At 37.8% G+C, this 14,374-nt stretch overlaps 1 protein-coding gene across 1 annotated transcript; it reads left to right on the top strand.

The window, feature by feature from the left end:
- Positions 1-1,912: 1,912 nt before the first annotated feature.
- LOC129402495 (putative olfactory receptor 2B8) lies at positions 1,913-2,857 on the top strand. The gene has a single exon (XM_055129269.1). The coding sequence runs from the start codon at positions 1,913-1,915 to the stop codon at positions 2,855-2,857; it is 945 nt and encodes a 314-aa protein (XP_054985244.1).
- Positions 2,858-14,374: the final 11,517 nt, after the last annotated feature.

A 14,374-nucleotide genomic window follows, 5' to 3' on the forward strand; every position in this document is an offset into this window, starting at 1 on the left:
CAAAGTGACTATGTATAGTCAATGAATTTTAAGAGTTCTTCCTAAATTGCTATTGTAGCTGTAGACATCTTGAGGACAATGGTTAGTGTAGCTAAATGATGGTATTTTCAGGTTCTGTCAGAATGTTCACTTATAAATACCCTACAGAAGATCAGGGTAGCATGAAAACATAGTAGATTATTTGGAGCAATGAGAAAAAAAGAGTTAAAGTTATATATAAATCACTATTAGTGATAGACATATATGTTAAAATTTATTAGAGGTCAGGTAGTTACAGTATTGTTAAAGTTTATGGCTTAGTATGGAAAATTACGGCACCTCACCGTTCCCAAAGTACTTATGAGCCTTGACCATCAATGCTACTAAATCACCTCTAGTCTGTTCCCTCCCTTCCAGTAAGCAGTTTTGTGTTCCTGTGGCAAGAGTTTGTCATGGTCCAGCACTGTCAATTCATTTGTTTAGTGAAACCTACTCCACAGATGAGTGAGATCATCTGGTACTTATCCTCTCTCTGACTTATTTTACTTAACATCACACCCTCCAGTTCTGTCTATGTTACAGTGAACTGCATGATTCATCTTTTATTACTGCTACATAATATTCCAAGTGATATTTTGAATGCGATTTAATTCCCTGTTTGAGTGTATTCAAGGTTATGAATTTGTGATTTTTAAATAGAGATTATCTTCTATTTCCTTTTTTGCCTGTGAGAAATATAAAATAAACATTTAAAACTCCCCTCTCTGTAGGTCCTTATTTTTTCAGATCTTGCTCTCTGTTTTTCTCATCATTTCCATTTCCTTTAAAATAGACACATAGTCTAGATACATTAAATTCTATTAAGCTCTACATGAACCATACATTTCATGTCTATAATTGATCCTAATATATTTCTACTCTTCAATTTTCTTTTTACTTTTTGGATCACACCTGGCGATGCACAGGGGTTACTCCTGGCTCTGCACTCAGGAATTACCCCTTGCAGTGCTCAGGGGACCATGAGATGGGATGCTGGGAATAGAACCCAGGTCGGCTGTGTGCAAGGCAAATACCCTACCCGCTTTGCTATTGCTCAAACCCACTGTTCAATTTTCTTATATAAAATGTCAATAATAACACTTCTTGTGATAAAGTAGAACTAAGTTGATATGTCAGTTCTACTAAGGTATCACTTATTCAATAGCACTGTTGCACTGTCGTCCCATTGTTCACTGATTTGCTAGAGCAGGCACCAATAATGTCTACATTGTGAGACTTGTTGTTACTGTGTTTGGCATATCGAATACACCACGGGTAGCTTGTCAGGGTCTGCCACATGGGTGGGATACTCTCGGTGGCTTACCAGGCTCTCCAAGAGGAGTGAGGAATCGAACCTGGGTCGGCCTCATGCAAGGCAAACACCCTACCTGCTGTGCTATCGCTCCAACCCAATTATGCAATAGATAAAGCAGAGCTGAAACTTATTTGTTTTTGGGCTACACCCAGCAGTGTTTAGGGCTTACTCCTAGCTCCTAACTTGTCCAATAGTTAACTTAGTTAACTCCTAACTTATCCAATAGTTAAATCAGAGCTAAAACTTTTTGTATGTTTTTGGGCTACACCCAGCAGTGTTTAGGGCTTACTCCTAGCTCTGCACTCAGGGATCAAACTCAGGTCTGGCCAATTATAAGGTAAACAAGCTACCAATGCTCTGGCCCCAGGGCTAAAACTCTTCCCATGATGGACTACCTCAACTCTGTTTTATTGGAATTCCCTCTCACCTTTTGTGTTGGTTTTGTGGGGTTATAAGGGATCAAAATGCAGGGCACAGCATTGTCTGGGCACTGCTTATACTACTACTTCTCACTCCTGAAGATACTTTATAAAAATTGCTCAATGCTTTCTCATGACAGGAGATAAGTTCTGATAAAGGATGGAACAGAACAATGGGAGTTCTTTCACTGGATATATCCTACTAGGGTACTGTGACAGGCCTCAACTGGAGCTCGTCCTTTTTGTGGTTCTTTTAATACTTTATATCTTCACACTGCTCGGGAACACCACCATCATTACATTGTCCTACCTGGACCCAAATCTCCACACCCCAATGTACTTTTTCCTCTCTAACTTAAGCTTTTTAGACTTGTGTTATACTACCAGCTCTGTCCCTCAGTTTCTGTATAATCTCAGTGGACCTGATAAATCTATCTCTTATGCTGGTTGTGTTGCTCAGTTTTTCATCTTTTTAGGGTTGGGATGCACAGAATGCATACTCTTAGGGGTCATGGCCTATGACCGCTATGCCGCTGTGTGCAGGCCTCTCCACTACACTGTCATCATGCATTCTCGTCTGTGTGCCCTGATGGCTTCTGCTTCATGGATCTTTGGTTTTTCCAACTCCTTGGTGCAGACGGTGCTCATATTCCTTTTACCAGTATGTGGGAGGAACAAAATAGACCATTTCCTTTGTGAGATTCCTGCACTGATCAAGATCATCTGCGTCGACACCAGTAGCACAGAGTCTGAGATCTTCGTTGCCAGTGTTATTACTGTTCTCATACCTATTTCATTAATAATATTCTCCTATAGTAAGATCGTGAGCGCCATCTTAAGAATTAAGTCTGCCGCGGGAAAGCGCAAAGCCTTTGGGACCTGTGGCTCCCACTTCATCGTGGTCTCCCTGTTCTATGGCACAGCCATCTTCGCCTATATCCAGCCCAGCAACAACTACTCTCAGGATAAGGGCAAGTTCACGTCTCTCCTTTATGGCATTTTTATCCCCATGATGAACCCTGTCATCTATACACTGCGGAACAAGGATGTGAAGGGAGCAATGACAAAAACCCTTCGGAAGATTCATCGCTTGATGTGTGTATGAGAAAGACACTCAATGGAAGGATTTTTGAATGCTAGAGTCTCTAAGATGTGTTTACCTTCATATATGCTACCAAAATTACCCTAAGAATTTTTGTTGGAATTTTCTTTTGCTGTTACATAAAAATCAGAGTTGGCAAATGTAAGGTCATGGATTTCTTTCAATTTCTAGAGTGGCTGGGAACCTCTTCCCATAGCATTACATTTTATTTATGATTTTAAACTGCCGTACAGATTTATTTATCTTTATATATGATGATCCCCATTTGGGATCATTATTTAATTTGATTTGCAAAAAGGCTGTAAAAAGCATGTTTAAACTAGGGTATGGACCATTAAAATGCCGTATTGAATATTAGCATTTTAGCATTTATTCGTGGCTGTTTTATAAAGTAAGTGTTGACTGTTTTTGAGTCTTTTCTCCGAATTAGTTGAATGTCTTAATGAAAATACAAAAAATAAGCTCAAGACAAAACGTTCTCCAGTGGATGTTAATAAAGTCATTTTGAAATGATCTATCTTTGACCTTCTCTTCATAATAACCATATATCAGATTACTAATTTCTCAAGCTATGCATGTGAATCACTATGTGAAGAAATCTTGTTGCCAGTGACAATGGTACCTTAAGTCGTAATAGCAAAGGGAATGGATTTTTTTGCTTGTTCTTTGACATATTTGTACATTGCTAGAGAAAGAGGTATTTAATTATTGGTTACTTTACATTGTGAGCCATATTCTTCTTCTTCCCTTTTAAAATGATTTTCTAGAGTGGAACTACAGAGCCATGGGTTCAGTCCCAGGCACCGAAGACACAACTCCCTTAGCACCCTAGGGAGTGGCCCCTGAGCACTACTTAATGTTGTCTTGGAATGAAAGGAAAAAAATCTTATGAGCACACTATTGTGGCTGAATGACCCAAGTCTTCTCATAGTTTACACAATTTCCAAAAGTAATGTAATAAACATTTAAAAACTAATTTTAGAGCTGGAGTGATAGTACAATGGGCTGGACACTTGCCTTGCATGTGGCTGACCTAAATTCAATCCCTGGCACACCATATGGTCCCTTGAACTCACAAGGAGCGATTCCTGAGTGCAGAACAGGAAGGAGTCAGCACTGCCACATATTATCTGATGTTTATTTAGATTCACCAAAAAAAATTGAAAGGATAGATAAAATGAAAGGAAGACTGTAAAAAACTGCACGCCGAGGGGCGTGTGCACTCTCGGGCTCTCCGGGCAGTTCTGTCTCACCACCCGCGTTCAGTGCTCTGGAACAGCTGTGTATGGGCTGGATCGAGACGGCCGGTGGCCAAGGACAGGCGAAGGAAGATCGAGGACCAAGTTGGTTGCTGATTAGTTACCGTTTATTCAATCTTCCATCTTTCTCATCTCCCGCACTCCCAGCTCCCACCTCTCTCTCTGGATCTGCTCCAGCCTCTCTCACTTCTCTAGTCTCTCCTCCTACTTCTCTCTCCCCCCTTGCCCTCTAGGCTACACCCAGCCAGGTAGCAAAATCAACATAAGAAAGCCCTTCCTGAGGGCAGGGCATTCCAAAGCCCTTCCTGACTCTTAAGGGTTTTTTTTCTTTTCCTTAGTCCAAACACTTATCAACATCTTAATACTAGTTATTTTTGTATGGACATAGCAAGAGATACATTGAGGCTTGCAAGGCAGCTCTCCTGGCAACATCTTGCCACATGCTCAGACCACAGCACTCGGCCAGATTAATCACTCCTAACCCTAGCAGGGTCCAAATTTAGTTATCACTGTTTGGATCATGACAACATTTATCCATGATCAAGCTCTTAATTTATAGTTAAGCATTTGGCACTTTGGCCAGGCCCATCTCGATTCCAGGGTAGCACACAACTCACCACTTGCCCTGGGTCCGTCTCGTCCCTCGGTGGGACCCTGCTATTGGGGGTGCTAGGAAGTAAGGGCAGCTGAGGCTTAGGTCCAGAGAACAGATGCCCAGGAGGAAAATATCATGTAGAGTCAAAGGACTCCCAGGTTACAAAAGCATAACATTTGTTAAGTCTTCCTGTGTCCACACAAAAAGAACATTGCTCTGAATAAACTATGCAAAGGACTCAAGGAGAAGAGAAAAACATTATTTACAAGTCAACAGAACACTAAGAAGGAAGCTACAAATAAACAAAGAGGAATAGGAGCACTGTAACAGGAGTAACCCAATAAACCTAAACGACCTGAGGCTATGTTATCATACAGAAGACTAAATTAAAATTGATCTTATAATAAAATAGCTATGATTCAATTATGGCTTGTGAGTAGTAATATAAGCAACCTAGAGAAATTAAATCTGACATTTAATTCCCATGCCATTGACTCAAGCTTAAATGTGCATGAGTTTATTTTGATGCTAGGTTCTTGGCCTTTGTATATGTTTAATGTCATAAGCAATGTTTATATCTATGGAGGTTAGAGTTTTGACATTACCTTCATCACATTAAATGAAAAGTTCATATAAGTATAGGTTTTTATTCAGATAAACACACTGAATCAGCATAATACAGAATAACAGAAACAACAATGATCATGTACTTTTCTATGCTGACAGCTAATATATACCATCCTGGTCCTTGAAACTTCTGAGATGATCATTGTTGACATTACAAGTCTTTTTTTTTATTCTCACAATAGCATTTTAATTTTTATTTATTTATATTTATTTTATTTTCATAATTTTTTCATGATTTATTACATTCAATATTCCAACACCAATTCCACTACCAGTGCACCTTCCCACCATTATTATTTCCAATTTTCCCAACCATTCCTCAAACCTGCCCCTATAGCAGTTTCTGAATGACTTATTTTATGTTGCTAATTTTTATGCGCTAAAACTGATTAAAAAATATTTCCTTAGAGAAAGGTGTGTGAATATTGTTCTAACTCACCATGGAGCCATTAAACCCTGTAGAAGACATTACTAACATGTTGTTACAGTTAAGTCTTGTGTGTTTATATTTTCTTGAGATTGGTTGCCTTCTACTTTATATCCTATCCAATCTGGTGTGCCACCCCTGGTTCATCAGTGTTGTAGAGTTTGAGATGCCATGTAGCAGCATGCTCCAGGAATTCAAACTTTTTGAATGGGGTACTACAGCTGGAGTGAAATTTTTAAGTGGATAGTGATTATGGGTTCCCTTGATGACTCATTCTGATGCTGGGTCTGGAAGCATCTCTGCAACTTGTTGATCTCTTTTAAGATTTATTTATGAGTCTCTGCATGATGCCCTGTTAAGGAGCTTATTTGGCCTAAGGCAGTTCCTGGATGTAAGTCCCAGGCTCTGGAAGAACAGGGAGATGGGTGGGGGTAGTCCATGCCTGACTCCATGAGAACCTGGAGATTTCAGATCATGAGAAGTATTATTTTTTAAAAAATTATTAGAGAATTGTGATTTGTAAAGTTGTTGATAGTTGAGTTTTCCATAGTAGTCTAGCAGCAATCCCATCACTAGTGTCAGCTTCCATTCACCAGAGTTTCCAGTTACCTCGCAGCTTCCCAGAGTGCTACCTTGACAGGCACGTTTTTAAGTTTGATTATAATTGTTTGAATCTCACATTTTCAGTGTTGTTGACTGTTTGGTTTGTATGTAGAGCTAAATCGTTCCTCTGCACCACTCATGTACCCAAGATCCTTGACCCCTGCTTTCCACCAAACTCTGTTACTTTCCATCTGGGTCCTTTTATGTCCTTAATTTATTTTCTTCTCTGTCCTTCTCCTCCCTATAATCTGGGGCCAAGGGTGATATAGGTATCACTCTCTAATTACATTGCATTACAGGCTGGAGTGATAGCACAGTGGTAGGGCGTTAGCCTTGCATGTGACTGACCAGTGTTCAATTCTTCCGCCCCTCTTGGAGAGTCTGGCAAGCTACAGAGAGTATCTAGCCTGCATGACAGAACCTGGCAACCTACCCGAGGTGTATTTGATATGCCAAAAACAGTAATAGTAAGTCTCAGAATGAAATGTTACTGGTGCCCACTCCAGCAAATCGATGAGCAACGGGATGACTGTGACTGTGACTGTGATTCCCGTTTACAATTATTGTGTATATCACTGATAAGTGAGGTCATCTTGTGTTTATCCTTTTTCTGGTTTACTTCACTTAAAATAATATCTTCCAGTTCATCCAAGCAAATTGCATGATTTCATTGTTCCTTGCAGCTGCATAGAATTCCATTGTTTGTGTATATATACGTGGCATATATATATGCCACATCTCCATAATCCACTCATCTATCATTAAACACAAAGTTGATTTTATATCTTAGCTACTATACTAGGTGTTGTAATGAATAATAATGTGTACACATCCTTCTGAATGAATTTTTTTGCATCCTGGAAATAAATAACCAGAAGTATAATTGCTGGTTTGCATGAACACTCAGTTCTGATTTTATTGAGAAACCTCCATGCTGTTTTCAATAAGTGTTGAATAAGACAACATTCCCCCAGCGGTGCATGGGTGTTTATTTTTCTATTCATTTGATTTGCTTTTGGAATCACACCCAGTGGTGCTCAGGACTTATTCCTGGCTCTGTGCTGAGTAATCACTCCTTGCAGTACTCTAAGGACCACAGGGGTGCTGGAGATCAAACCTATGTCAGTCACATACAAAGGAAGCGCTTATCAACTACACTACCACTTTAGTTCAAGGGTTCCTTTTTTACATCATCAGCAGCACAGATTGTTCCCATTATTTTTGATATGTGCCACTGTCACTGTTGCCTTGATTTGGACTTCCCCCAATAAAAGTGATGACTTTTTTTAATGTGCCTAATGGTCATCCATCTGCCTTCTTCAGATAAATACCTGTTTATTTCCTTTGCCTAGTTTTTGGTAGAGTTTTTGAAATTTTCTTTTGTTGATCTTCATTAGTGCTTTATATATCCTGGATATCAACCCATTATCTGATGTTCTGAGTGTTAGTATTTTCTCCCATTCAGTTGGTTGTCTTAGTTTTAGCTCATGTGTCTTTTGCCATGGAGGAACTCTTTAATTTGATGTAGTCACATTTGTTTATTCTTGAACATATTGTTAGCCCCAATGATATTATATCATTGAGGACCCCTGGCAGGTCCAAATCTTAGGGTGTTCTGCCTTTATTTTCCTGAATGCATTTTATAGATTCCAATCTTATTTCAAGGTGTTTGACTCTCTTGAGTTGACATTTATGGAAAGTGTGAGATATAGATTCAACTTTAATTTTTTACACATAGTTATCTGGTTTTATCAGCAGCTATTGTTAAAGTGACTGTCTTTACTCCTTTACATGCTTCCAACCCCTTTATCAGAAATTGGCTGACATATATATAGGGATTTGACCTTGGATATATGATGCAGTTTTGATCACTGCAGGGTCCATCCCGTCCCTCGTTGGGACCCTGCTTTTGGGGGTGCTAGGAAGTAAGGGCAGCGGAGGCTTAGGTCATCTGGAGAACAGATGCCCAAGAAGAAAATATCATGCAGAGTCAAATGTCTCCCAGGTTACAAAAGCATAGCATTTGCTACAGTCTTCCTGTGCCCATACAAAAGGACATGGCTCTGAATAAACTATACAAAGGACTCAAGGAGAAGAGAAAAACAATATTTACAAGTCAACAGAACACTAAAAGGAAGTTACAAATAAACACAGAGGAGAGTTCCCAATAAAACTAAACTAACTGAGGCTATGTTATCCTACAATATATGACGTTTTTTGATATGCTGTTGGATTCAGCTTGCTAATATGACATCAAGGATTATTTTTCATCAATATTTATTAAGAATATTGGTCTGAGATATTTTTCTGAAGTAACTCTGCTTTGTGTCTTAGTGTAATGTTAGCTTTGATTCTTCAATATTTTGGAAGCGCTTAAGGAATAAAGACAGTAAGTATTCTGTGATAGTTTGATAGAATTCATCAGTAAACCCACAGAGAGCAGGACTTTGGTTCTTGGGGAGATTCTTAATCACTGTTTCGACTTCCTTCCTTGTTATTGTCCTTTCAGGTTGTCTACTTCCTCCTCATTTAGTTTTGATTCCAAGAATCTACCCATTTCTTCTAGATCTTCTAGCTTAACATAAGCAGAAATTGTTCTTAGTAACATCTTGAAGTTCTGAGGGGTCTGTTGTAATTTCTCTCTTTTTGCCTTTAATTGGATTTATATGAACAGTTTCTTTTTTGATTGGACAGAGAGGGAGGAGCTTTCAGTGATGGGGTGTGCAGGAAATCTCACAATGGAGGGGTGCAGAACCAGCCCTGCTCTTTGCCCAGACGAGACCCCGAGTGGCCTCCCATGAATGGCTCCTCTGCTCCTGAATGTTATGATCCCAGAGGCACACAAACCAATCTCAGAATGCAGCAGCTGCTGGTAGAAATACCTCTGGACTTAATTACTAAAATACCAAAAGTCCAAAACCGAGCTGTCACTGTTGCAGCCGTGTGACATCATATGCTCTTCATTATCTGCAATAGAAAACAAATTATCTAATGATGCCTTTTCAGCAGGTCTTATTGTTGGGGAGAAATTCCAAAAAATAACAGTGGGTTGTCTGTCGAAAATTAAATGTAATCAAAGTAAAGAGAGAGTAAAGTAAAAATCATCTACCACACAGGCAGGCTGGGGGGGGTGGGAGGAGGAGAACACTGGGGTTCTTGGTGGTGGAACATGTGCACTAGTGAAGGGATGTGTGTTTGATCATTGTATGACTGAGACTTACACCTGAAAGCTTTGTAACTGTTCTCATTGTGATTCAATTTTTTAAAAAAGTAATTTTGGCAGAAGATGCTTTCTTTTGGTGAACATTGTAAACAAAAATGGCAGGTATGTATACTTGGAGTAAATGCATTTGAAAATAGTTAATTAATTATCTCTGCAATCCCTCCAGGTTAGTTATAACGAAAGGTAAGTTAATATTCAATTTATTGAAGCAGATGAGTGAATTTTTATTTATTTTCATTATATTAAGATTGTCTTCAATTAAAAGTTTTTTTTAAAAAAACAGATAAACCTTTTTAAGATGAGCATTGAAGTCCCTAGAACTTCAAAGGAATGCTTGTACTCTCCCAAATGTATGAAGTCATAAACGAGAGTGATTAGGTGGCCTCTGGCACTCTCCGTGATTACTTCTTTCTCTAAGGATTTTCATCTCTGGACAGCTTGACACAGCAGCTAATTAACAGTATAGGCGAGAGATCCCTAGATACTTTAGCCTGATAAACAACTTTAGTTTTCTGTGCAGCAACTCCAGAGTGCAATTTCATACCATTTTCGACTATTGCCATAAAGATCTATCTGTCATATTATCAGGTCATTGTATTGGGGAAATTTATACACCACATTCAAAATTGATTTTATTCTTCTTCCTATTAGTTAGAGGCAGAATACAGCTGTAGAATTCCATGTGAACAATAGGCATATTTATCATGAGAAAGCATCATCTTGCTCTGTACAAATTTCTGCATAATCTGATGTTGGTGCTGTTCCCCTTTGTTTTCAATGCATACCACTTACATCTTGGTTCTTCATATCTGAGCTATCCAGGCTTCAATCTCAGTACTATATTTAAGGTGAAAACTTGGAAAAGAGGTGGCAGTATTGCTTAGAACCTGATGACATATTGAATAAAGGTGAGTAGAATGGAATACATCTTTGTGTTGTTGTAGAATTGTAACTTAATATCTAGTCCAAATACTTCTATATCAAAAAGCTATACTCTTTACATTATATTTGTGAGAAAAAGGAACATGCTCTCTCAGTTCACCAAAAGTCAGAGCTGAGTTCAATCATTCATTTTAGAAGCCAATAATGCAACACTGGATATTGCATTCTACTGTACTTTATTCATGATATATCAACATTTCCATGTGGAAAATAATTTAGGTTAAGCTTATTTGGATATACTAAAATTTATCCCTTAACTATGTAGAATCAATAGTGTTTGTCAAAGTGCTAGACTTTCATTCTCTTCCTTTGGCTTCTTGTTCAATGTTGAATGACAGAATTTTCATTTTCTATGCTAAGCTGTTTTGTTAGGTCAGTGGTCTTTAAAATGTTTTCACTCCCACAAAGAGCTACATAACCAGTAAATTACATATGGAAATTCAGAATGCTAGGTTGAAAATAACAATAAGGAAGTTCCAATTTTTGGCTATTGTGTCATTGCATTTCTATGTTGAGTTTATTGAGAAATGATGACCCTTCAACTGATTACGAGTTCACCAAAGAGCAACAATGATAGGGAGAGTGAAGATGGACTGAGTTTTTAAGTAAACAGTGAGTCAGGCAAGTGACAATGTTTGCTTTCCGTTGCACTGATGTGATGAGCAGTGTCCATCAGACCATCCCAGTTCTGCTACACAAGCACCAGAATGGGTCCTTTGAAGAATGGTTCATTTGCCTCACTGATTCTTTGTACTGCAGGGTGTTCCTGTCAGTACCCTATTTGCATATCAAGGTGTTGGGATTAGGTGACATCAATTTCTTTTTTGACCTGACTAGCCCTCAGGTCAAAAGGGAAATTCATTCACAGGAGGTTTCTGGAAACTAGTGGAGTAGCCAAAGACTTATTAAATTATATTTTTAAAAAATGCTCATTTTCGCTCAGAATAGAAGCCCTCTGCTGCAATCAGTGCTTTATAGTTGTGCTATCCAATGTAGCAGCATCTAGATATTTGTACTTACTTAAATTTACAGGTTTTACAGTGAAATAAAAGGTAGAGATCTGTGGAGTTCATGCCCAGTTCAATCAGCTTAATCAATGTCTGAATAAAGAGCAATGCTCCTACTTTAAAAAAGAAAAAATGGTATAATTCTGTTTTTTGCTTTTCTAATGCAAATGGTCATATATCATTAACTATTGTGAATATAAGTGATTACATATTAAGTACTGAATATGAGTATTATATATGATATTTGAAGTGAAGATAGATTATTTTTACCATCATAGAGAGTTCTGTTCAAGAATATTTTTCTGGTTTTTATGGGATTAGCCTCATGCTGAATTACTTTCAGGATCATCACTGTATCACTGTCATCCCTTTGTTCATCGATTTGCTCAGGCGAGCACCAATAACATCTCCATTGTGAGACTTGTTGCTGTTTTTGGCATATCGAATATTCCATGGGTAGTTTGCCAGGCTCTGCCATGCGGGCAGGATACTCTCGGTAGCTTGCCGGGCTTTGCAAGAGGAGTGAAGAAATCGAACCCAGGTCAGCCTCATGCAAGGCAAATGCCCTACGGACTGTGCTATCGTTCCAGTCTCTCATGATCATATCTCTTTTTATTTATTTTTTTTACCTACAGTGCTCTATTAGGCTTGCTTCATCACCTTTACCTTGAGCGAGTCTCTTCAATAAGCATTTTGCGTTGGAAGCCTTTTTTCATGCTCTTGTTTCATAGAACTTGGTCCAAAACACCATTCATGTTCATTAGACTTTCATTCAGATATAACAATAAGTTTATTTTCCCCACTTTATACATCCTTGAATACTATCAAGGATATCCTAATATATCTGAATATAGATCAGGCCTATGAAATAGAAACATATTAAAGCAATACCTGTCCGTTACAGAACTGGTTGCTGTATTTGAAAACTTGGCAGTTTTTTTTCAGGATTCATTCAGAAACAGGGCAGGAAAATTTCAAAGTACTCATTCTTTAAAATAAAACATGAAATTAAATAAGTAATTTTATTACTTATATAATAAATAAATAATAATAGATATAAATTACTTGCTTTTAAAATCTTTAATTTCTATACATTAATATTATGAATTTATGCTTTCTGTAAAAATTTTAGAATTGGTGTGTTAATATTGCACATTTACTGTATCATATACCACTTCACCTTCATCTTGCTATGTCAATAGTATTTGCATTTAATAGAAAATCTTTCATTTGAAAAATTTTCTTGCATATTATTGTAAAATAGTGTTCTCATGAGATGTCATTTCCCATTAATTAATTTTATGGCTGAAAAATATTATAAGAATGCCATCTTTTTTTGTACTATTCGTTGATATTTTACTTAAATTTTTACACATTTATGCTTTTATCCTTTCAAGCTCTTATATTTGTATCTAGCTAATTGTGTCTAATTTTCATAATAGTGTTTATGATGTGTCTCATTATGATCGTTTTTAAGAACAACATCTTCTCTTCCTGAAGCTGCCAGGAATGGGTTTAATATTCCTAGTCATCTTTATTTATAGCTTGCTACTAATGACCTATCTATCCTACTGCATTTTTTCATTTGCTATTCACTTAAATATTGGTGAGGATTTCCAACAAAGCACATAATTCTTTAAAGGTATTGGGAAGGAAATTCTTATTGACCTTCAGTCAAAAACTGTTCCTGGGCTGGAGTGATAGCACGGTGGGAAGAGAACTTGCCTTGCATGAGTCTGACCTGAGTTTGATCTCTGATATGGTCCCCTGCGCACCAGTAGGAAGGACTGATCCATGAGCTCAGAACCAGGATAAACCCTGAGCACAGTCCCACACCCCTCCTCACCAAAAAAATTCCTTCTCCTTCAAGATTATACCTCTTGTGTTGGTGCAAACAGTGTTAGGAAGACTAGAAACAGAGTAGGAAGAATAGAATGTACACTTGCTTATCAAAGGAATAAAGTGTTGTAGTCCTAATCTTTGCCATATGGAGATTTTTTAAAAAGAAAATACTCTTGCTTAATTATGAAGAAAATTACTTAATTTTTGTATGATATTGTAAAGTAACAGATAAATGACCTTCATCAAGTAATCTCAGAGCTACCAATGTGTATGTTATGGTGCTGAAAATTCTACAATATAGCTCCAACAAATGGCTTTGCTTAGGAACCTCTCAATGTAGTTGCCAGGGTGAACTTGAAGCATTTTTAACACACAGAGGCGTACTTTAAAAAATATTTGAGATATCAAGACTTAGAATAATATCAATAATATGGACATACAATATTACTATACTATACTTAGCAGTAGCGAAAATCCCATGGGAAATTTCTATAAGCAAGGTATTAGTGCATCAGTGGGGAATTTTTTTAAATAAACCATTGAAATTACTGTAATTTTGGAATCATGGTTTTAATAGTGAAAATATACATTATTTTATTTTAGTACTGTTTTATATACCTAATTAATTTTTTTGCTTTTTTGTTCACACCAGTGATCCTCACTGGTTACTTCTGGCTCTGCACTCAGGAATTACTCCTGGCAGTGCTCAGGGGACCATATGGGATGCTGGGAATGGAACCCAGGTCAGCCACTTTCAAGGTGAACGCCCTACCCATTGTGCTATCACTACAGCCCCTTATTTACCTAATTTTAAAAAACAACCTAACCTTTTCATTTCTTATCAGTCACTGTCAGATTAATAGTTCTTCAGTTTATTTTTTTAAATTTTTTTCTTTTTGCTTTTTGGGTCACACCCAGTGATACACAGGGATTATTCCTGGCTCTGCACTCAGGAATTACCCCTGGCAGTGCTCAGGACCATATGAGATCCTGGG

This window comes from Sorex araneus, chromosome 2 (genome assembly GCF_027595985.1).
Source record: "Sorex araneus isolate mSorAra2 chromosome 2, mSorAra2.pri, whole genome shotgun sequence".
Classification (NCBI taxonomy): domain Eukaryota; kingdom Metazoa; phylum Chordata; class Mammalia; order Eulipotyphla; family Soricidae; genus Sorex; species Sorex araneus.

Excerpts from the sequence above, each read along its gene's own strand:
- LOC129402495 (XM_055129269.1), top strand. The coding sequence starts at position 1,913 with ATGGAACAGAACAATGGGAGTTCTTTCACTGGATATATCCTACTAGGG.